At 40.3% G+C, this 24,900-nt stretch overlaps 1 protein-coding gene across 1 annotated transcript in view; it reads right to left on the reverse strand.

The window, feature by feature from the left end:
* Positions 1-24,900, reverse strand: part of LYST (lysosomal trafficking regulator) — a 216,845-nt gene that overhangs the window by 8,336 nt on the left and 183,609 nt on the right. Inside the window, exons 47-50 of the mRNA XM_025402839.1 lie at positions 21,541-21,677; positions 17,400-17,498; positions 7,859-7,998; positions 7,377-7,474 (exon numbers count right to left, since the gene is read on the reverse strand). Coding sequence (XP_025258624.1) covers positions 7,377-7,474; positions 7,859-7,998; positions 17,400-17,498; positions 21,541-21,677 — 474 coding nt within the window. The remainder of the gene's footprint in view (positions 1-7,376; positions 7,475-7,858; positions 7,999-17,399; positions 17,499-21,540; positions 21,678-24,900) is intronic.

Here is a 24,900-nt window from a genome sequence, read left to right on the forward strand (position 1 = left end):
TCTATATCCAGGCCCTTGAGCCGCTGCTTGGGTCCACTTCCACACTGTTGAGTGTACTTTCATTTTCAATAAATTCCTGCTTTTGTTCTTTCTTTGCTTCATTCTTTCTTTGCTTTGCTGAGCGTTTTGTCCAATTCTTTGTTCAAAACACCAAGAACCTGGACAACTTGCAGTCAAGACACTCTACAGTGACACTGGGAGGCAGAGTGGGGCTGGAGATTGACCTATGTAACAAAACTTCCATAAAGTCCCTAAATGACAAGGTTAGGAGCACTTCTGGGTTGGTGAACACAACTATGTCAGAAATAATTTCTCTTCAAAGCTCCCTTGGTCTTTCTTGCTCTGTACACAGCCCCCAACCCTTGCTTAATTTGTAATTAGCAAACCTCTACATGCCCAGACATGCCCAGACTTGTTCTGTAAACTACCCTTCCTGCCTTAGCAACAGTCTCTTCCTCCCTTCCTCTCACAAACTGCACATTTACCATATTTAGAAAAGTTAAGTCCTAGTCAAATGGGTTAGATTGTACAGTCCAACTCCAGCCAATGGGGAGAGGACACAGCAACAGGAGCTGTATTAGGGATAAAAATCCTTCTCTCCTTTGTTTGGTATGCTCTTGCAATGGGACAGATGCAGGCAGCACGCTTCTGCAGAAGTAAATGTGCCTTGCTGAGAGATGTTCTAAGTGCTGGTTTTTCTTTGAGGCACTGAGCACTTGTTTCTAACAAAATGGGGGCTCATCCAGGATCCCATTCTCCTCTGGAGAAGGGTCTCCAATTACCTCTTGAGAGGAGACGTGTCTCATTGCAGCAGCCTCAAGAGTGAGGGATTGAGACCCACCCAGCGTGATGAATATACCCAGACTCTCAGTAACATGGGAGGAAAAGGCCTACATGGCAACCAAGTAATTCTGTGCATAGACCAAGGTAAGAAAAGCCACAGGGGTACTGAAGTACTTCCTTGGTAGTCGGGACATCCTGGAGGTTGGAAGTGTGTGAATGAGATGCACAATTAAGTGCAAAGTGAATGTGGAGTAAAGTAAAGGAGTACCAGAAACCTCCAGTGGGGAGGGGGGTTAAGCCTCCAGGGAAAGGGTGCAAGAAATCTCTAGTAAGAGAGGTTGAGCCCCACACACTCAGGAAACTCAGGGACACATCTAAAACTTCCAGGATGGGAAATAACCCTAGTAAAACAAAAACTACAAAGAGCAAAGCAGATAATAGGATTCCCTCTGATAGCCCTCTAAGTCTCATGTTAAAATACTGGAAAGATAATGAAAAGACAGTAAACCTGAGCTCTGTTCGGGGAAAGAAATAGAGCTAGTATTTAAACTATTTATTTTCACAAGGATTATAGGCACCTGCCACCACGCCCAACTAATTTTTGTATTTTTAGTAGAGACAGGGTTTTGTCATGTTGGCCAAGCTGGTCTCAAACTCTTGACCTGAAGTGATCCACCCGCCTCAGCCTCCCAAAGTGTTGGGATTACAGGTGTGAGCCACTGCACCCAGCTCAAAGTACCTGTTTTAATGGAGTTTACATTCCAATGGAGAAGACAAACAATAACAATATAAGCAAATATAACATATTAACTGCTATAAAGAAAAGGCAGGGAATAGGGATAGAATGTGTTGAATTTTGTCAAATCTTTTTTCCTGTATCTTTTGAGATTATGATATGGCTTTTGTCCTTCATTCTGTTAACATGATATATCACATTTACTGATTTGTATATGTTGAATCATCTTTGCATCCAAGGATGAATCCCACTGGGACAGAATGTGGAGAGGGTTACTTTAGATAAGATGGCTTGGGGAAGGCTGTTTGAAGAGATGACATATGCAGAGGCCCCAATGAGGTAAGCATATGAGCCATATAAATATTTGGGGAAAGAGCATTCTGGACAAAGGTAAAAGCAAGTGAAAAGGCCCTAAAATGTAACTTACTTGGCATGTTTAAGGAATAACAAGAGGTCAGTGAGGTTATAGCATAGTGATTAAGAGAGAAGAATAGTAAGAAGTGACATAAGGAAGAAAGCCAGGTCCTTATAGTCTGGCATAGATATGTAAATGGGAAGCAATTAGATTAAGAAGAGGATGACATAATTTGATTTACCTTTATGAAATATAGAGCTACAGTGTGAAAATTAGACTGAAAAAGATTAAGGAGGAAAGCAAAGACCAGTTAGGTTATTATAGTGTTCTAGGTAACAGTTTTGGACTAGTGTGATAGATGTTAGGGTAGGAGAAGTTAGAGGTTAGATTCAGATTCTATTTTGTAAGTAGAGAAGATAATGTCTGCTAATAGCTTGGGTATAAGGAGGAAGAAGGAGAGGAGTAAAGGATGACTCAGGTTTTTTACCTGTCAACTGGGTGAATTCTGAAATTCAGAGATGAGGCGTACTGGAGAAGCAACAGGTTTGGAGGAATGTAGAATCGAGTTTTGTTTTGGCTATGTTAGGTTGGAAATGCTGTGTAGGCAATTTAGATATCCAACTCTGGATTTCAGGGTACAATTTGGAACTGGAAAAATAAATCTGGGAGTCATTAGGGAATAAGCATGACTTTGGATAAGATCACCCAGTACAGCTAGAGAAGAGAAGGCAGCGAAAGACAGAGACCTAAGATATGCCATCATTAAGAAGCAGACAAAAAGAAGAAGAACCAGCAAAAGACTGAGAAGGACCCACTAGTGACCCAGAAGAAAAATCAGGAGACTAGTATTCTGAAAGCCACCAGAAGAAAGTGTTTCACAAAAGGGAGGTAGTATTGAATGGTGTGGAATGTTGCCTGTATACCTAGAAAAAAGCAACTTCGGCTGCTTTTTAAGTAAATGTGATAGAGTTTGTACTGCAAATAACTTTCCATATTGTTTTTCAAATCATGATATTTTAGTTCTTAAGATCATGTAGAACTTTCCATTGTGAAAAGGGATTTGATTATTTTTATCACTAAAGAAACTTTTCTAAACTTAATTAAAAAAAAAAAAAAAACACCAAACCAAATTAATTCTAGAAACTCGGTTACCATGGACTAAATGTCTTCCCACTACCCTGTTAAGAGTCTGAACTGCTCATTAGAAAGATATTGGCTTATCCCCTTATAAATGTTTTATAGGTTGCCTTATTTAAATTCCACTACTGACCTCCCAACATTTGAGACAAAGGATCAGTTTCTTAGAAACTATGTATTTAATCTGTCTTTCACCCTTTACTCCCTGAAGACTCAAAGCCTCCTAGCACAAACTCCACCCCTCAAATTCCCAGTTCACCGACACCAACCCAGAGATCACATCCTTATCAGAAGCTGGAAAGAGGGAAAGCTCGAGCCCATCTGGGAAGGACCTTACCTGCTGCTCTTAACAACTGAAACAGTAATCCCAACTGCTGAAAAAGGGTAGACCCATTAAACCCAAGTCAAGAAAGCACTGCCCTCTTCAAAGCCATGGACTGTTGTCCCAGGGCCAACTCCCACCAAAGTCATGTTAAAAAGAAAAGTCTAATCAGTCTGTCTCTCTTTTTTTTTTCCTCTTCTCTTTCCCTTAACCACCTCCCCCCATTTTACTATTAATGTAACTAAGTCAAGCTCACCCCAAACTATGACTTTTAATGCTTGTTTTGTTATACCCTGCAGGAACCTTCAATGCCAAAGAGAAATAGCATCAGAAAAATACCTCTGCCCCTCCAGGGAAGCCGCTACTGCCCCCTTATCCTGCCTATGGTGGGGGGATCAGCACTCTCTCCCCAGTTTACATTCTCAATGGGCATATGTTGTTTAGATCACCAAAAATCAAGGTTAGACATCCTCAGATGATTGCGCCACCCTAAAGCCTTACCTCCATTTCACCAAAGGAGTCACCCCCACCGCCCACAACTGTCAAACCCACCAGTGCAACCCGCTACTCGTCTCTATTACTATCCCTACCTCTAGTAACTCTAACCCCACCTTAGGCGCTTCTATGGTCTAGGAGAAAATGTCGTTAGAAAGGACTCTATAGGCTTCTTTGAAAAGCGCTTTGTTTCTTCCCCTCTATCCTCTATTGTTACCCCTTCCCCAAGCCCATCCAATCAAACCATCTCCCATTTCATGCCCAATGACAAAATCAAGGTAGTTGTAATAAAAGTCAAGGATTTAAAACAAACTTTAGCCATAAAAACTGGGTACCAAGATATAAATGCCTGGCTGAAATGGATTAAATATTCCATTCACACCTTAAATAAAAGCAATTGTTACGCTTGTACAACAGGCAGACTAGAGACTCAAATCGTCCGCTTTCCACTTGGATGGTCCTCTGACCAACAAAATATGAACTGCAGAGTAGCTCTCTTCCAAGACCCCACAGCCTGGGGCAATAAGGCCTGCCAGTCTCTCTTGTTACTATTCCCAGAAGTTAAAGGCTTTATGGGTCAGCCCTTGAGAGCTATTTGGCCTCCAATTAACACTGTCAATTTTACCTTGTGTCTCTCACCACAGGGGGAAAATTTGGAATTCCTTGGAAGCCTAACAGGATGCAGTGAATCTAAGCCTTTTCAAGAGTTAACCAGCCAATCTGCCCTTGTTCATCCCCAATCGGATGTATGGTAGTACTGCAGTGGACCACTATTAAGTACTCTGCCAAGTAAGTGGAGCGGCACTTGCGCTGTAATCCAATTAGCCATCCCTTTCACCCTGGCATTTCATCAACCAAATAGAAAGAACAATTGTAAAAAAAAAAGTGCCCCCCTCAGGTCTTCTGATCCTCACATATATATAAATGCCATCAAAGTTCCACAAGAGGTGCTAAATGAATTTAAAGCCAGGAATCAAACAGCTGCAGGATTTGAATCTATATTGTTCTCATGGGTAACTGCAAACAAAAATGTAGACTGGATAAATTACCTTTATTGTAATCAACAGAAGTTTGCTAACTATACTAGGGATGCCATTAAAGGAATAGCTGAACAATTAGGTCCTACCAGTCAGATGGCTTAGGAAAACAGAATAGCCCTTAACATAATATTGGCCAAAAAGGGCGGGGTCTGTGTCATGATTGGAGTCCAATGTTGTACTTTTATCCCTAACAACACAGTCCCCAATAGAACAATCACAAAAGCCTTACAGGGCCTTACCGCCCTAGCACATAAATTAGCCGAAAATTCATAGAAAAATGGTTTAGAAAATAGAAAGGACTCATAGCATCAGTCTTTATCCCCCTTGCAATTGTTATCAGTGTACTCATTCTTGTAAGTTGCTGCATCATACCTTGTATTCGTGGATTAAGGCAAAGGCTTATAGAAAAAGCCCTTACCAAAACCTCTCTCTATTCTCCCCAACCTTACTCAAATAAGTTCCTATTCTTAAACAACCAAAAGGAACTACAAAGCCAAGAGATGTTAGAAAAATTTAAGAAATCTGAAGAGGAAGAACTATAAAATCAAAAGGGGGAAAGGTGTCAGAAATAGTAAGTTCCAAGCTCCCTTGGTCTTTCTTGCTCTGTACACAGCCCCCATTCTTGCTTAATTTGTAACTAGCAAACCTCTACACGCCCAGACATGCCCAGACTTGTTCTGTAAACTACCCTTTCTGCCTTAGCAACAGTCTCTTCCTCCCCTCCTCTGGCAAACTGCATGTTTACCATATTTAGAAAAGTTTAAGTCTTAGCCAACTGGGTTAGTTTAGATTGTGCAGTCCGACTCCAGCCAATGAGGAGAGGACACAGCAACAGGAGCTGCGTTAGGGATAAAAACCTTTCTCTCCTTTGTTCGGTGTGCTCTTACGATTGGTCGGACACAGGCAGCACCTTTCTGCAGAAGTAAATGTGCCTTCCTGAGAAATTTTCTAAGTGCTAGTTTTTCTTTATGGCACCAAGCACTTGTTTCTAACAACTATGTGCCAGAAAGTGATGCACCCTAACTCCACAACCCTGACTCCAGGAGGACAGACAATCCAGCACTCAGGACACTTCCAGACCTGGCCCTTGCACCTCTTCAGCTGGTGTTCATTTCTATCATTTATAATACATGATAGTTGTTAAGTATAAACAGTGTTTTACTGAATTCTGTGAGTCATTCTGGCAAATTATTGAACCTGAGGGTGGGGCTCATGGCATCCTCCAAATTTGCAAACTTTTAGTGTCACAGTTGAACTATACAGTTGGACACCCAGTTGGTGTCAGAGAATTGGTTGGTGTCTGGAAAAACACCATACGTTTTGTGTTAGAAGAAAAGAATGTAAAAAATGCAAGCAAAGGATAGAGGACTACCCACTATAGGTATGTCCAACACTGAATGGACAGAAGAAAGAAGCAGTTTTTCAAAGGATCCTTTGCATCTTAAGACCCTTAAAAACAGAAATGCAAACAGAAAATTCATGAATTTTCCAACTATTCTTTTCTGCTGGATGCATTGGTTTCTTAACATGTATATATGAAACAACAACAACAAAAGACTCTTCATTAGGTGATATATTTTTGTCATGTAATTTTTAAGGCAAATTATACTTTCATTTACTGTTCTATACTATTGCTCTCTCTCCAAAACTGGAAGACATATATTCAAGCTGGGCATCTGCTGAGGCTTTTCATTTAGTCAGAAGTGTTAAATAAAATTTATGGTAGGCCAATGTTTTGGACTGAGCTCCTGCACTAGGCCCTAACATACCAGATTAAACCAGAATGGAGTAGTCACTTGTGCAAGGTGACACCTAATCAAACTGAACTTGGAAATGGGCCAGTTTTCCAAAAAACAGGAGATTCACAGCAATCGATGATAAGGGATCACTGAGTTGAGCTGGTATGATAAGGAAGTCCCTTCTGCTTTAATCCTCTAAGGAAGGTAACTGTGGAAGGATCAATCTGAGTTTTGTTCCTTATTTCTGCTTTCTTCAGCTTTTTCTGCCTATAAAGCCTACCCCCTCTGCTCAGCTCACTGGGGTACCTTTCTACTTCATAGATGGAATGTGCCTGATTCATTAATCATTAATAAAAGCTAATTCAATTTTTCAACTCAATTTGTTAAAATTTTGTTCTTTCACAGGAGGAGGGTAACAAAGGTAATAGTTATAAAGCAGAAGCAAAAAAGGGGAGAAAAGTCAAAACCAAGAACACTCAAAAAATTATGTAACAATAATTTGCTTAGCTTAACATGTACTCAAATGTAATTTTACATATATCAGGAAAACAGTTAAATTATGACAGTACTAACTTCTGCATAAGCTGAGGCCTAAATTGATGAACTCAATCTCAGACCATATTGTACTTCTACACATGTACATGCTATTACCAAAGTATTTAGATCTGGCAGGGACCTGAGAGAACGGCTTGACCTAGGAGGTAACCACTGGCCGAATGCGCTGTTAGAGCACCAGCCAGCCCTGTGCTTTGGGTTGGAGCAAGCTCACCTGAATCACACACAGTAGCAATGTCACCTGAGGTTTCACTGGCAGAGACAGCCGTGACAGGGCTTTTGTGTCCCGCCAGACTTTGTACATAGCATAACCTGAAAGACAAAAGACATGATTTTGTATATGATCATTAAATATAATTACATTCTCTTATTTTGTAATTCTTTTTCTCAGTCTATGTTTGTACATAGCATAACCTGAAAGACAAAAGACATGAATTTGTATATGATCATTAAATATAATTACATTCTCTTATTTTGTGATTCTTTTTCTCAGTCTATGTACCTATTGTACATAAGGCATACATGTTTTCCTGATTGTTTGACTTCAATAAAATATAAAGGTAATCTTACTACCTTTAAGCATGTGTTTCATGGTTAAAATGATTATAATGTAAAGATATTATTTTGGTTTATTTCATATAGCAAAAATGGATATATTAAAAATGCTGTGTTTGATTTGGAGACCTTCTTCTGTACCTGTTTAAATCCCATATGATGCAGGTTCCGTCTCTGCTCACACTTATCAGTATACTGTATGGTTTGCAAACAAATAAGCTGGTTATCTCTTCTGTGTGACCATAGAGATGTATCTGAGTCTCCATTTCTATCTCTGATGGCTGAAATTTTAAAATTAAGTATAAGATAAAAATCACAACAAAAAGTATTCTAGTATAGTATCTCAAAAATAAAACAACCAAAGTGACTCAAATGGTCTTCTCAAACATATCATTCTTCAATCCTATTCAGAGTAAAACAAAGAAAGAAATTTAAAAATTTTTAATTCCTCATAATTTCAACTTATCTGCTTTTTGTTTTTGTCTATTCTTGTCCAATCTTTGTTCAAATATACATGTATTTTTATAGTTGTAATACTGCCACATAAAAAATGTCCTATTTTATATTTTACATATTCTCCTACAAGCATTTTCCTGTTTTGACATTGTCTTCAAAATAATTTTTAATGATGTTATAATATTCTATACAGTTAGTACACCATAATTTACAAGTATTCTTCATTGACAGACATTTAAAATTATTTCTATTTTTTTCAAATTATAGATAATACCATAAATTCTTCATGTATAAAAGGTTTTTAGTAAATTAGAGGGCAGACCTTTGGGAAATAAATAATTAAATTAAAGTTTTTTAAGAAGAAATGCTTCTGTAAAAAAAAATTCTGGGTGCAGTGGCTCACGCCTGTAATCCCAGCACTTTGGGAGGCCGAGGTGGGTGGATCATGAGGTCAGGAGTTCGAGACCAGCCTGGCCAATATGGTGAAACCCTGTCTCTGCTAAAATTTCCAAAATTTTCCTAGTGGGTCCATGAATATTAATAATTTTATAGTTCTTGACAGTATACTTTCAGAACGTGTCATACCAATTGGTGCTGTTACCAATGGTGATGGGGCCTAATGCTACCGATATTCAACAGTTATGGCTTGACTTTCTAAATCAAAGCTTGCAAACTGGTGCTCTGAGGGCCACATTGGCTCACGGATACCAGATGTCCACACAGGGTTTGACTCTTGCTTTGTTAGGTTAACTATGTGTTATCATAAAGCATTTCAATATTTCCCCTTCAAAATTATAGAAAAGTAGAAAGAATAAGTATAATAAAGACCTATATACTAACTACCCAGTTTAACAAATCTTAACATTTCATATTATCAATTTATTTTTTAAATAAAGCATTAAACATTGTACATATAATTTTGTACTGTTCTATGTCCTATTTCTTCTCTCTTGTCAGAAGTCACTACTATCCTAAATTTTGTATTTATGTTCCTATGTAAGCTTTTATACTTCTATTATGTTACTATAGCCATAAACAACATACTGTATAATACATACATGCATTATATTGTATTTCATGTTTATGAATTCTAAATACATGGTATTATTTTTTAGGTATCTTCTGCATCTTGCCTTTTCTCAAAAACACCATTGTTTCTGAAATATATCTGTGTTGATATATTAGGTATAGCCATCTATCTTAGCTGCTCTGTAGTCCAGTTACATATTTTTATATACATAAAAATACATATTTTACACTTAAAGAATCAAAAGACCAGGCAATACCAGGCTCACATTATTCCTTAGAACAACTGGCTTGAGCTGTTTAGCAACTGCCTGTTTATCTAGGGCATGTGACCTTCAACTGAAAACCGTCACAGCGACCAGATCAGCTTTTAACAAGAGCAAGAGTCGGAGGCCTGGACCCCCGGGCCCTCCCTTTAGAGCCATTCTGGCTCTTGGATTGTGACCCTCTCCACAGCCAGGAGTTTGCAGAGCCACTGGGATATGCCCATAACCCATTTCAGATCATGCTTTGAGGTATGTAGGATCAAGGAATTCCCTGCTCTAAAGGACCTAAGCCCCTTCCTTTTCTGCTTGGGTTGCAGCATTGAGTTTGTGATTCGGCCCCACTCTAAATCTTTGAAAACTTCCTAAGTTTCAAGTGGCAATCAAGGTTGCTTTAAATGATATTTATTTTTATAATAAGATAAATTATAAAAGTTATAATACTTTTAACTTTTTCATAAATTATTTTCTTAACTGCATTTTTTGTGTGTGTGCCTGGTTTTGTGTATTTGTCACTACATTAAAACATTTATTTGTGGGAATTCCTCTATTTGTGGAACAGAATGCAAGTAACTTCCTTGTTTCTGCCAGATGACACGACCACCACACCAGCCTGGGGCCACCTTAATGCAAAGTGAAGTCTCTGAGGATCCTAGACAACCCAGGGAATTCCAGCCCAGGATATAACTCCACGCAAGGGTTCTCCCATGCAACTCATTTTCATTCTGAGAGCACAGCCCGTTAGGGACCAGCCTTTTGGAGGCGCACTCTCTTGGCACTCCCCAGCTTGCTTAGTTCCTGGATTCTGTTTTCCATTTCTTCCACAGAGGCTGTCCAAGGACAGTGTCAGTGTTTCAGGATTGACAGTGTCCTCAGGGCTAAAGTTCCTTCCTGCTTATTTACCTCTCTGGCTTGGTAGCTTCTTACTAGCTTGTCAGATCTTCAATGCTTTTAAGGCCATATATATATATACACACACACACACACACACACACAAACTAAGACTGAATAAAAATATATTTTATTAGTATATATTTACATTATATTAAAATATATACTTATAGGTTATATGAAAACATGAATATATTTTATAAAGATATATTTTTGTATATATATTTTATCCCATCTTCATTGTTTCAGGGGAGGATTATTCTGAACAACTTTTTTAAGAAACAGGAAACCTCTTGTTGGCCATTGGCCATGATCATAATTTTGTTTATTTGTTTTTGCTTTTTGAGACAGGGTCTCACTCTGTCATCCAGGCTGTAGTGTGGAGGTGTGATTATAGCTCACTGTAGCCTCAGACTCCTGGGCTTAAGTGATCCTCCCATCTCAGCCACCTGAATAAAAGGACTATAGACGTGCACTACCATGCCCAACTACTTTTTAATTTTTTTTTGTGGAGATGGGGTCTTGCTATGCTGCCTAGGCTGGTCTCAAAACTCTTGGCTTCAAGTGGTCCTCCCACCTGGGAAGGCCTCCCAAAGTGCTGTGCTGGGAATACAGGCATGAACCACTTGACTGGCCTACAAATATTTTAAATAAGGACAAACAAATGACTTTCTTTTTTTCTTTTTTTTTTTGAGACGAAGTCTCGCTCTTGTCATCCAGGCTGGAGCACAGTGGCGTAATCTTGGCCCACTGCAACCTCCACTTCCCGGGTTCAAGTGATTCTCCTGCCTCAGCTTCCCAAGTAGCTGGGATTACAGGCACCTGCCACCATGCCCAGCTAATTTTTGTATTTTTAGTAGAGAAGAGGTTCCCCCATGTTGGGCAGGCTGGTACAGAACTCCTGACCTCAGGCAATCCGCCCGCCTCAGCCTCCCAAAGTGCTGGGATTATAGGCGTGAGCCACCGTGCCCGGCCTACAAGTGATTTTCATATTACAGAGAGAGAGAGGGGTAATGTGGAATGCAACCCATACATTTATTCATTCAACAAACATTGCTGAGTATCCCTTACTGTGTGCCTGTCACTAAACCAGGAGCTGGGGATGCACATGTGGTTCCCCTCCGGGAGCTCCATGGCAGTAAGGAGTGAGGGCTACCAAAGATGATTTTCACAGAGAACTCCGGGGACCCACAGATAAGTCGCTTCCTCAGACTGGGGACAGGGAGTGAAAGCAGGATTCCCTGGGAGACGGCCTATGAACTGAAGTTTTGAAGAACTGGCAGAATTTACTCAAAGAAAAAGGGCTGTCAAAGGGCACTCTGGGCTAAGAAGACAGCATGTGTGAGGGAAAGGAGATATGAGAGAAAGTGGCACTGCCAATGATACTGGGAGCAGGGTAGGTAGGGAGCAGGAAGAAATGGGGTGGTGAAGTAGAGGGGGCAGTAAGGCAGAGAGGGGTCAGATCACGGAGCCTGGTGTGTGATGCCTAGCAACCTACATTTTATCCTCCAAGTAATAAACAGTCACTGAAGTGTCTGGGGCAGAAGTAATGTGATGCAGTCGGCATTTTAGGAAGGCCATCACAGAGCCTGCAAGGAGACTCAACTTCCAGGGACATGAGACTGGGGGCCAGGACACCAGTGAGAAGGTCAACATAGGGACCCGGGCAGGATGCAAAGGGCTGAGCTGGGACAATGGTCAGGGGGACACCTGAAGGAGAGAGGTTTGACTCGTTTCTATTTCTCCTGCGAAGAATTGCTGTGATTCTTTAACCCAAAATTCAAGTTTTAATTGTGGGAAAATCTCAGTCGTCATCTCTTCACACTGGGCCTTTCTCCCATTCTCTCATCCTATAACTACTCACCACATTTGCATGTTCTCATTCTAGCCCTCATACCCCCTCTTTCCTCATTTTTTTCTTTATCTTTCTATTTTATATTCTGTGTAATTTTTTTCAGTTCATTAATTCTGTAATCTGCTGCTTAACTAGCTGTTCCAATGAATTGGCTGTGACACCTTGGGCAGGTTACAAGAAGGATTAACTGTATGTTTCAGTGGTCTCACGTAAAAATGGAGATAATGACAAAACCTACATCAAAGGGTTATTGCGAAGATTTAATGTGTAGCTCACATCTGTAATCTCAGCACTTTGGGAGGCTGAGGCAGGAGGATTGGTGAGCCCTGGAGCTCGAGAACAGCTTGGGCAGCATAGTGGGAACCCGTCTCTGGAAAAAAAATTAAAAAGTAATAGGGCATGGTGGTGTGTGCCTGTAGCCCCAGTTACTGGTGGGGGGTTGGGGATGGGGCTGAGGTAGGAGGATCACTTGAGCCTGGGAGGTTGAGGCTGCAGTAAGCCGTGATGGTGCCACTGTACTCTAGCATGGGCGACAGGGCAAGACCCTGTATGCCCAAGAGGAAAGTGGAGAAAGAGAAGAGCAACAAGGAAAGGGAAGGTGCCTTAGCTCAGCAGGCTGCTGGTGCACACAGAAAGGAAGCCCCAGAGAAGCATGTGGCAGACAAGCAGTGAGAAGCATGCTGTGCAGCCTCAGGAAGCCCACAGCAGGCACCACTGATGCAAGAGAGGCCACGAGCCAGGTGGGAGATGAGAAAGGAAAGTACCAGACAACCTGGGGCTGGAATACAATGCACAGCACTTAGAATGATCATCCTCACATCTGTTTTATGCTTAGGGCCAATAGTTAAAACCATAGAAATGTAATCAGATGAAAGAATATAGAGAAAAATAAAGATACTTGAGCCCAAAATTAATACATCAGAATATGTAAAGAGTTTAGAACAATGCCTAATACAAAGTAAGCACTCAGTAAATATTAACTATTATTTTTATGTCATTTCTAGAAGTTCTGTTTTATTTTTTTCCACACATACTTTGTTTTTCTCCAGTGTCCCAATTTTAAACAGAACAACTATCTCCAATTCACTGAGTACAGATTAGTGAGTTACTTTGACATTAAAACTAAACTGAGGCTAAGGTTCTACTTGATAAGTTACAAGTCTGGTCTCCTTGGGCCAATATTTTCCTAAAGTTTTAGGCCATTCTCCTACTGACCATAGTCAATCCCATTCATTATTGTAAAAAATATGTCAGAAGAAACAGAGAGTACAGATTTATTGACCTATTCTCCACCTTTTACTCTGTAAAATGAGTAACAGTTATGGGTAAACACAACACAGGGCTCCTAATAGTAGTATTTGATAATTGTTTAATAAACTCTGCACTTTGAAATGATTGCAAAGGCTAATATTACTAGACAATTCACTGACGGGTCAGAAAATAACTTCCGGTGAGTACAGCAGGTCTCTTGTGCTGGCGCCTTCTTTTAAATATTGTTCTTGAACAAAGTAATACTATCTTGTATAAGCTGCATACATATTCTTCTACCACCCTCAAGTTAGAGAACAGATATATAGGTGTTCACTTATATGAAGATGACACGGCCACGTTACTTAGTGACAGAATAACCCGACAGCAACTATTTGTTGTGATCAGTGTGATCACATTTAGAAGATATTCTCCTCTAACATTTAAATGTTATCAGTGATCACATTTAGAAGATATTCTCCTCTAACATTTAAATGGCTTATAGGTAACAATCCCATATCACAAGTCAACTAATTCATCGTTACCTAGAATGCATTTTAGAAGACTTTATCTTGGGTGCTCCAACAGAAACTTATGGTGCTCAAAGTTAGATATGCTTACTAGCTAAGGAAAGTATTTCATAAGATCCCCTTGAAAGTATTTTCAAACAAGGATTTGGCCACATCCCATGTGGCACTGGGTTGTGGGGGGCCATCTTTTGTTTGTGTGGAAGACAATCCAAGGGAGGACAGGAACACTTTTAAAACCATGGCATTCAGTGGGTCAGGAAAGCTGAAGAACAGAAACCAGTGAACATGAGGTGTCTCCTGCTAATCTCACAGGCTCAGGGTCAGAATCACAACCTTAGAGATGCCAGAATAGCAACATGATCCCTGGGAAAAAGCAACAACAATGCCTGCAAATACCCAAGTAATTTCCCCTCAAAACAAACTGATAAAACTACACTACTAAGTTAGATTTTTTGGCACTGTTTAATAGTAACTATTAATCTCATGATTTGATTACCTAATAGGTGGAAAAAATCCTATAAAAATTAGCTGAAAAATCTGCTTTAAGGCCAATATACAACTGAGGAAAGCTAAGCAACATAAACCTTCACAAGTGTGTCATGACCTCAAAACTAAAAGAAGTATATGTCTTGCAGTATTTAAATTGTAATAGCTATGCTCTTGATCTGCTTCCTCAAAGCTATCCTGTGCACAAATACTCCTATAGTGACAGCTTAACCTCTTTTCTAAAACCCGTACTGCACACTGTGTTAGCGTACAATTAAAAATGGAGAAGTAGGGAAAACTAAGAACAAGGCTGTTCAAAGTGTTGGCAAAAGCAAAAGGAAATAAAAAGCAAAAGATAAAGCCAGTTTTAAAAAAAGGTGTCCATGTCATGATGCAAAATGATCCAAGTGCACAAGCAGACAACTGCCCTAGAAGCAGGGTTTAGATTTGTGGGAGAAAGTCAGAAAGGGGAGCTCAGAAGATCAAAGGCAACGGCAGCATGATTATTACAGATGTTATAAAATTACCATTCATTTTAAGCCTTTGGGAATCAAAAGGTGATAAAAGGAGACATTCAAAAAGTTATGACACTTATATTCTCTGCTTATATCCTTTTTAAAAAACAATTTGTCAGGTCTCTCTCTGCCGCCCAGGCTGGAGTGCGGTGGTGTGATCACGGCTTACTGCTGTGATCTCGACCTTCTGGGCTCAAGTGATATTCCCACCTCAGCCTCCCTTGTAGCTGGGACCACAGGCACGTACCACCATGCCTGACCAATTTTTTTATTTTTGTTTTTTGGTAGAGACAAGATCTTGCTATGTTGTCCAGGCTGGTCTCAAATTTCTGGGCTCAAGCAATCTTCTTGTCTTGGCCTCCCAAAGTGCTGGGGCCACAGGTGTGAGCCACCACGCCCTGCTTATGTTCTTTAGCATTCTTTTTATCATGACACGTAAAAACCTCATCACTGGCCTCAATCTTTTCCTGCCCTGCTTCTGTCATTCTTCCCCAACACATTACACTCTAAACTACACAGAAAAGTATTTGCCACCCCCCAAAAACCCAAGTCTTTGATTCCAGGTCTTGTGTAAACTATTTCCTCTGCCTGAAATGTTCTTTCCTCTTTCCTTCACTTATAGTAGATTGATCCTTTAGGATCCAGCTCAAGTGTAACTTATCAGGCTCCCTGATGTCTGGATGTCCTTCTTCTGTGGTCCTTTATCCTGGATGTGAGCCTTTCTCAGAGCACACACTCCACTGTTCTGGCTCCTAAACCTGCCCTTCTTTGCTTTCTGCCTGGATCACTGCAGTGGCCTTCTCGCTGGTGTCCTGGCTCCCAGTCTCATGCCCTTGGAAGTGCTTCCCCTTGCAGGCTCTACAGTGGTCTCCCTAAAATGCTGATTGGATCATATAACTCCTGCTTAAACCATTTTAATGGCTCCTTAGACTAACAGACAGAAACAAAATATGGTCACATTTATACCTCAGGGACCATGCAAAGAAACTTAACAAGAGTTCAAAAGGGAATAAGCTTGGAAAAAAAGGTAAGAACCTGGCTGGGCATGGTGGCTCACACTTGTAATCTCAGCACTTTGGGAGGCCGAGGTGGGTGGATCACCTGAGGTCAGGAGCTCAAGATCAGTCTGACCAACATGGTGAAACCCGTCTCTACTAAAAATACAAAAATAAGCCAGGTGTGGTGGTGGGCACCTGCAATCCCAACTACTCTGGAGGCTGAGGCAGGAGAATCACTTGAACCCGGGAGGCAGAGGTTGCAGTGAGCCGAGATCACACTATTGCACTCAGGCCTGGGCGACAGAGTGAGACTCTGTCTCAAAAAAAAAAAAAAAAAAGAAAGAAAGAAAGAAAAGGAAGAACCTGGGAGTCACCCTATGCTAGAAATACAGGTTTCACCCAGTAGAAGAGATTTAATACTATAAAGAAAATTATAATGGGAAAAAATGCACAGTGAAAATTCTGGATCAGAATGATGATTACTGAGTTATCAACCTAAACTTGCCACATATCCTCAACTGCACCACAGGCAGATTGAAGAAACAAAAACAGGCTGGGCATGATGGCTCATGCCTATAATCCCACCACTTTGGGAGGCCGAGGTGGGAGGATCACTTGAAGCCAGGAGTTCAAGACCAGCCTGGCCAACATGGCAAAACCCCATCTCTACTAAAATTACAAAAATTGGCCGGGCGTGGTGGCGCATGCCTGTAGTCCTAGCTACTTGGGAGGCTGAGACACGAGAATTGATTGAACCTGGGAGGCAGAGGTTGCAGTGAGCTGAGATTGTGCCATTGCATTCCAGCTTAGGCAACAGAGGGAGGCTCTGTCTCAAAAAACAAACAAAAACAAAACAAAACAATCCCCCCAAAACAGTAAATTAAAAGAAGCATTGCATAATCTGTCTTATTTTCTTCCCTGTTTTATGATTCAACTCTAAAATCCTGGGAGTTCAGTGAATGGCTAAAAAATAATAAAATTTCTTCCAGTAAGTGGTACAAATCCAGACAGACTACTTAGATTTTGCTGTCATTTAGTTTACCCAGAGGGTATGGGAATGTTGGACATTAGGGTTTCTAAGCTTTCAAACTGATAGACTCTTACAGTATACTCCTAAGCATTCAGGTTGATATCGCAAATACAGGTAAGCACCAAATGTCATTTAAAAGCCTAAATACAAAACAGATCATAACTCAAATACTGTCTCTGAAAAAAAATAGGACTACTACAATTGTTTTCAAGATTTTTCATGATTCTAATAAACCCTAAAGATTTTTAAGACCTAATGTAGGGAGAAGATTAAGGTATAAACATTTTAAGTTAATCTTATGCAAAATGAATTATACTTCATAAAGGTTTTCTTCCCTTCATTGACAAAGTCCCATACTACCCATACAGAAAGCCCAGAACCTACCGTGCTGCTTGTAAATCTGTTTGTGTAGGCTGTGACGACACCGCATTTGCTTCCAGTAAACAGTTGGCAACTGTCAGGCACCCAAGCACAACTAGTAACCTTTGAAAAAGGACAAATCAAAGATTATCATGTTTTAAAAGAATGAAAAATACTTCTACTTTTCTGACAACTATTTTTTTTAAATCTCAAAAATGTTAGGTAAACATTTCTTGAAACAGTTAGAAACGTGTCAGATATAATAATATTCTGTAACTTTGAGCCAAATGTCGAAATGTTGTTTCCCAATTAAAATATATTATACTGTGTATACGCGCCTGTGTGTAGATGTATGTGTATATATGTATATATATTTAGATAAATTTAACACAATGATTCAGGATTGATTAAATCCAAGCTTGAGTGTGAATGTGTGTGTACTTCACACATTTATTTGCTTTTTGCTTTTATTTTCCTCATTTTATGTCTTTGGTGGGGAAACAGGGTACATATAAATAGAGGGATTGCTTCTAATAGTTCTAAAGATTGTTAAGCAGGAGAAGAAAGATAGATAAATGTGAATGTAAAAGATGGGATTATGCCTTTGGTACAAAATCCCTCAGTCCTAACCACAGAGGCACCATTCAGGTTTGAGTTAATTTTCTGTGTGGCCTGACAGGTCCTCTTTTCCACACCAGCTGACCCCTACCCTGTGTTGTATTCTTGAAATTTGCGAAGATAGTGGATCTTAAATATTCTCATCACACACATAAAAATGCTAACTATGTGAGGTGATGGATGTGTTAATTAGCCTGACCGTAGTAATCATTTCAAAATGTATGTATACATATATTAAAACATCACACTGTATACCTTAAATATATACAATTTCATTTGTCAATTATATTCCAATAAAGCTAGAAAAAAATAAAAAGAATTTTAAACAACTTTATTCAAGCTTTGGATCTGCTAAACTAATAGTCAATTTACTTGGCAAAAACAATTTGACTAAATGCTTGTCTTTGCACTGGTGAAAATATATTAGTGAATTGGAAAGCTTCTTCAAAGTTATCTGTCTATCTTTGTCCTCTCTTCTCAACGCATCAATCTAATGTAACAGTACCCAACTCTTAAATAGAAGGAATGCCTAGTAATTAAAGGTGGAAAGAATTTGATTGAAAGCTTGTATCTTTAACATTGCATTGAAAACATTCAGTTAATACTGATGATGATTTCATTTATTTTTCTTCACTTTTCATTGGAAAGTCAAGATGTTTGTAAATCCAGATTACTGATGACAGCAATAAATCTGCTCACAAATTTATGTCAGTGTATTTTGACAGGTAGAATGTATTGTATATCTAACTCCCACTGTACATATTTCTGTTTTTCCCAATTTACAATAATCCCAAAAAGGGTGCAGTAAGGGACATACTGATTCTATAATACGTTTTTGTGTTTTCATTTATTTTGTAGATTCATTTCCAATTTAGTTTTATTACCAGCTTTGCCATGATTTATGGTTATAACTTGTTTGTGTTTGCATATATATATTTCTATCTGCATAAAAAGGCTCTGATTAATGCAGCCTGATATGTTTCAAAACTAAAAAAAAAAAAATCTTACTAAAGTTCCTAGTAAAGTTGTTTTTCACTGTCTCTTTATTCTTACTTCCGTCAGTTTCCTGGTAAGCTATAAACAAATGGTGGTGATATTTTGGTCAGGGATATTGAGGGTTATGCAAACAAGTCACTGCTCCTCTTGCTTTCACTGCTAAAAATTCCCCTAAGTAGCTTCCTCCATTTCTAAAGAGCTCAGGGAATGGGATACATTTTAGGACAGATGATAAGGCAGCAGGTGTTATGTAGGTAATGGAAATCAGAGGATGGTAAGAGAACTTCCCATGGAAAGAGAGTCAAAAAAGAAGGCTGTCCATACAATTAAGAGTCAGTAACAGTTCAGCAGCAGTACTGTATATTTACACGGTATTCTACAGTTTACAAGTTTCTTTCACAAACACTGGAAACACTTTACAGCAGCTTTCTGAGAAAGTAGTATGAGTACTATTATCTTGGTTGTAATGAGGAGGAAAGAAACTCAAGTTTGGAGAGGTTAAGTTACTAGTCAAAGGCTGTAGTTAGTATATAACAAAGCTGGGACACTAACAAAGATCACAGGGCTATAGGCCCAGTGATCATGATGCCTGAATATCCAGTCCATTTAGGAAAAATCAGGTATAAAAGATGGCACTATGGTTACAGAAAATGACTTAATGACAAAGGTGAGTGAACACTGAGAAGAAGGCAATGCTGATTTGGTTCAAACACTATGCCCTTTAATGATGTTGAGTAGGAGATTATGATTATACTCTCTCAATGAGAAAATGGGTAGAAAACAAATTTGGGGGACACAAATAGTGGTAGTTAGGAAGTCTGTAAGTACTATAAACATCAGCTTCTCTCTTTTTTTTTTTTTTGAGACGGAGTTTTGCTCTTGTTGCCGAGGCTGGAATGCTATGGCACGATCTCAGCTCATTGCAACCTCTGCCTCCCAGGTTCAAGCGACTGCCCCAGCCTCCCGAGTAGCTGGGATTTACAGGTGCCCACCACCACGCGTGGCTAATTTTTGTATTTTTTAGTAGAGATGGTGTTTCACCATATTGGCCAGGCTGGTCTCAAACTCCTGACCTCAGATGATCTGCCCGCCTTGGCCTCCCAAAGCGCTAGGATTACAGGTGTGAGCCACCACGCCCAGCTTAACATCAGCTTCTTGACTGGACAAGTTGCAGGATATTAAAAACTGGCTGCTTGGCTGGGCACAGTGGCTCACGCATGTAATCCCAGCACTTTGGGAGGCTGAGGCGGGAGATTAACCTGAGATCAGGAGTTTGAGACCAACCTGGCTAATGTGGTGAAACCCCATCCCTACTAAAAATACAAAAATTAGCCAAGCGTGGTGGCACATGCCTGTAGTCCCAGCTACTTGGGAGGCTGAGGCAAGAGAATCGCTTGAATCTGGGAGGCAGAGGTTAAAGTGAGTGCAGATCACACCACTGCACTCCAGCCTGGGTGATGGAGTGAGACTTCATCTCAAAACCAACCAACCAACCAACCAACCAACCAACCAACCAAACAAGCTAGCTGCTATCAGTTTTTTTGTTGTTGTTGTTTTTGTTTTTTTTTTGAGACGGAGTCTCGCTCTTGTTGCCCAGACTGGAATGCTATGGTGTGATCTTGGCTCACTGCAACCTCTGCCTCCTGGGTTCAAGCGATTCTCCTACCTCAGCCTCCCGAGTAGCTGGGATTACAGGAATGCGCCACCACGCCTGGCTAATTTTTTTTTTTTTGTATTTTTAGTAGAGAAGGGGTTTCCCCATGTCGGCCAGGCTGGTCTTGAACTCCTGACCTCAGGTGATCTGCCCGCCTCGGCCTCCCAAAGTGCTGGGATTACAGGCGTGAGCCACTGTGCCCGGCCAGTCTGACTCATTTTTATGCATTGTATTTAACTATTATAAAGATTCCACAAAAACATTTACAAAAGCCAGGCACAGTGGCTCACACTTGTAATCCCAGCACTTTGGGAGGCCAAGGCGGGTGAATCATTTGAGCCCAGGAGTTTGAGGCCAGCCTGGGCAACATGGAGAAACCCTATCTCCACAGATAATATAAACATAATCCAGGCTTGGTGGCACGCACCTGTAGTCCCAGCTACTTGGGAAGTTGAGGGAGGAGGATCACTTGAGCCTGGGAGGCAGAGGTTGCAGTCAGCTGAGATTGTGCTATTGCACTCTAGCCTGGGCAACAGAGCAACACTCTGTCTAAAATTAAAAAAAAAAAAAAAATGTTGACCAGGCACAGTGGCTCACAGCTGTAATCCCAACACTTTGGGAGGCCAAGGTGGGCAGATGATGAGGTCAGGAGATCGAGACCATCCTGGCTAATAAAGTGAAACCCTGACTCTACTAAAAATATACAAAAAATCAGCTGGGCATGGTGGCGGGTGCCTGTAGGCTCAGCTACCCGGGAGGCTGAGGCAGGAGAATGGCGTGAACCCAGGAGGCGGAGTTTGCAGTGAGCCGAGATACGCCACTGCACTCCAGCCTGGGCGACAGAGAGCAAGACTCTGTCTCCAAAAAAAAACTAAAAATAAAAATAAAAATGTTTACCTGGTACTGTTGTGAACTTTGAATGAAGTTTACTGGAGGCTCACTTTGTTTACTCTTCAACCTTAAAATATTATCAGCATATCCCCAGCTCAGGATGGCTGACCACTGAATGTCCGTACTGTTCATGCTTCTCACACCTCAAGGAGAAGGAGAAAGAAAAGTATCAGATGGTTACTGCTCCCTTGTTACATGAAAGCCCCAAACTGGCAGATTAAAGGGTGAAGTTTACATAGCAGAACATCATTTGGTGCAAAACCATCTTTATATCTCTAAAATGGAACAATTTTTTAGTCTTATTCCTTTAATGCTAACAGGATTCTGAGGGTGGGATTATATTTTTTCTTTTTTTTTTTTTTTTGAGACGGAGTTTCGCTCTATCGCCCAGGCTGGAGTGCAGTGGCCAGATCTCAGCTCACTACAAGCTCTGCCTCCCGGGTTCACGCCATTCTCCTGCCTCAGCCTCCCAAGTAGCTGGGACTACAGGCGCCCGTCACCACGCCCGGCTAGTTTTTTTTGTACTTTTTAGTAGAGACGGGGTTTCACCATATTAACCAGGATGGTCTCGATCTCCTGACCTTGTGATCCGCCCGTCTCGGCCTCCCAAAGTGCTGGGATTACAGGCTTGAGCCACCGCGCCCGGCCTATATTTTTTCACTTGTGTTGTTTTGTCTAGGATTTATTTGATTCAGAACTAAAATTTCTGTTAAGAAATTATTATAAAAGACAATGATAGTCAAGCTTACTCTACTCATGTTCTGAGACACCTTTTCTTTTAAAAATAAATATGAACTAGATACTATTTAACTTTCTAGATACCCAGGATAGACAACTGTTAGTAGCAGGAAGACACTACTGCTAGAGTGGAAGCAACACCTACCCTGAGAAGGGATAATTTAATCCTGTCAACTGCAGGACTGTGTATGGCAGATTTTCATTCAAGGAGACTCTGTTCTCTCTCTCTCTCTTTTTTTTTGAGACAGAGTCTCACTCTGTCACCCAGGCTGGAGTGCAGTGGCGCAATCTCGGCTCACTGCAACCTCTGCCTCCTGGGTTCAAGTGATTCTTGTACCTCAGCCTCCCCAGCAGCTGGAACTACAGGCGCTCGCCACCATGCCCAGCTAAATTTTTTTGTATTTTTAGTAGAGACAGGGTTTCACCATGTTGGCCAGGCTGGTCTCGAACTCCTGACCTCAAGTGATCTGCCTGCCTTGGCCTCCCAAAACGCTGGGATTACAGGCTTGAGCCACTGCACCCAGCCCTCTCTCTCTTTTACAACATAGTATTATGTTCTCTTGGCATAAAAATTTGGAAATTTTGATATCATTTCCCAGTACCATTAACTATCTATGCTTTGTTGGTATGCTGGATATAGCTAAATGCAGCATAGATGCTGTAAATGGTACTGCCCTTGAAACTTGCAATGTTTTAAGTTCCTAAAGGAAACAGAATATGCTTTCTTTATTCCAGTAGAATACCCAGCATGTAGATGAGTATAACAAATAAATATTTCTTGAATGAATCAACAGCGTATTGAAAATAGGCAATTCATAGCTTTTTGTTTTGTTGAGTAAAATAAGAAATGTTGACAACATTTTGCAACAAAGGAATTGGAATCTACTCACTAAATAGAAACTGCTCTAAATATAAGCTGCTAGGGAAAGGAACCACATGAGTCTTGAGTCCTCTCAAAACCTACCATAATGCCTGGCATGCAGCAAGTGCTCCATAAACCAAGGTTTCTCATTCCAGTAACCACAAGAGGCATCATCTTTTTTTTTTTTCTTTCAGAAAAAGAAACTTCTCCTTTACCTACTAAGACAGTGTATCTTAAATAGGATCTACTAAAATTGAATCTAAAATTGATTTTCAGAGTGTATAAGCTTGGACTCAAGCGCCAGAGATTCTGATGCAGTGTGTCTCTTGTGTTAACAAGTGACCTAAATTTCATCTGTAAGCTACACTGTTCAGTCAGTGCCTCTCCAGAATGTCTATGTGGACTGTTCCTTGCTGGGTCTAGTGTTGGGTGTATCTCGTAAACACTGACCCCTTCCAGACCCTAGGGTGTTTACAGACCAATAAACATTTATTAAGCACTTAGAATGAACCAGGCACTGTGCTCATCATCCTCATACATTATTGTATTGAATCCTTACAGAAAAGTACCCTGTGAGGTAAATTATTTTGTTATTCCTGCTTTATAGATCAAAAGCCAGGATTTGCAAAGCACGAAGTTAACTTCCCCAAGGCCACATAGCTGGTAAGCAGCTGGGCAAGGATGCAAAACTCAGGAACTGTGACTGTCGGGGCCACGGGGGAAACTGTTCTATTACACTACTGCCCTGGACATACCCAGGTTCTGACAAATTCCAAATACATTGTGCGAGGAAATTAAGTGTAATTTGAATGAACATAGCTATTAGGGGCACACTAAGGGTTCATGACTGTAGTGGCACAAAGAAGATAGGCTTAGAATATGTCTGACATGTTTAAGTCCCATAATGCTAAGTGATAATACCCGCTCTTTCTCTTTTGCTCAACAGAGAGAAATTTTACTGTACTCTAATTTTTTAAAGGTAAATAATTCACCCATGTTGGTACTTTGGTATTATTAGTAAATTACTTGTAAATTACCTCATAACTAATTGTAACATACTAGTAAGAATAAACCATTGATATCACAATAATTATGATTAAATAGATCTACCTTATCCTATTAACTCACTAAATGTAGATAAAACGGTATGCATCCTCTCTTATTTCTAACAACTATAAAAACAATCATTCATTTCATGACAGAGATAAGAGTGAGCCTAAAAGAACTACGGCCCAGCTAGCATACCTAATTTCAATACAATAATGTATGAGGATGATGTTTTCTCTGGGTGCTGGCCCCTTTGTATTGCAGTTCGGGTGGAAGGCTATATACGGCTCCCAAGGAGCACAGTGCACAGAAGGTTATGGTAATTGTCAGCAGTGCTGGCTGCTAATGGCATCTAGTCCACACACTGGCTTTTAGGCAAGTCTGCAAATAACCTGATAGAAACAGATGAGTGCCCTAGGTCATTCATTTTGGTGCCCCACATCCATGCCTAGCAAGTAGGAAGAATTCTTTTGTTTTTAGTGAAATGGTTAATTTGGAATGGCTGAGGGACTGCTCAAATGCAAAATGTCCCTAGTTTTCCAGTGTCTAGTTGACATTTAGAAACATGAAGAGGCCTCTACTGTACAGCACTTTCCCACATGTTGCTTTTAGTGAGTCAGTATGTGGGGAGTCAGAAAAGGATTGGTTTTCCGGAACACGTGTTTCAAACATATATAACAAACCCAAATGTTGTGCACATGTACCCTAGAACTTAAAGT

This window comes from Theropithecus gelada, chromosome 1 (genome assembly GCF_003255815.1).
Source record: "Theropithecus gelada isolate Dixy chromosome 1, Tgel_1.0, whole genome shotgun sequence".
NCBI classification, from domain to species: domain Eukaryota; kingdom Metazoa; phylum Chordata; class Mammalia; order Primates; family Cercopithecidae; genus Theropithecus; species Theropithecus gelada.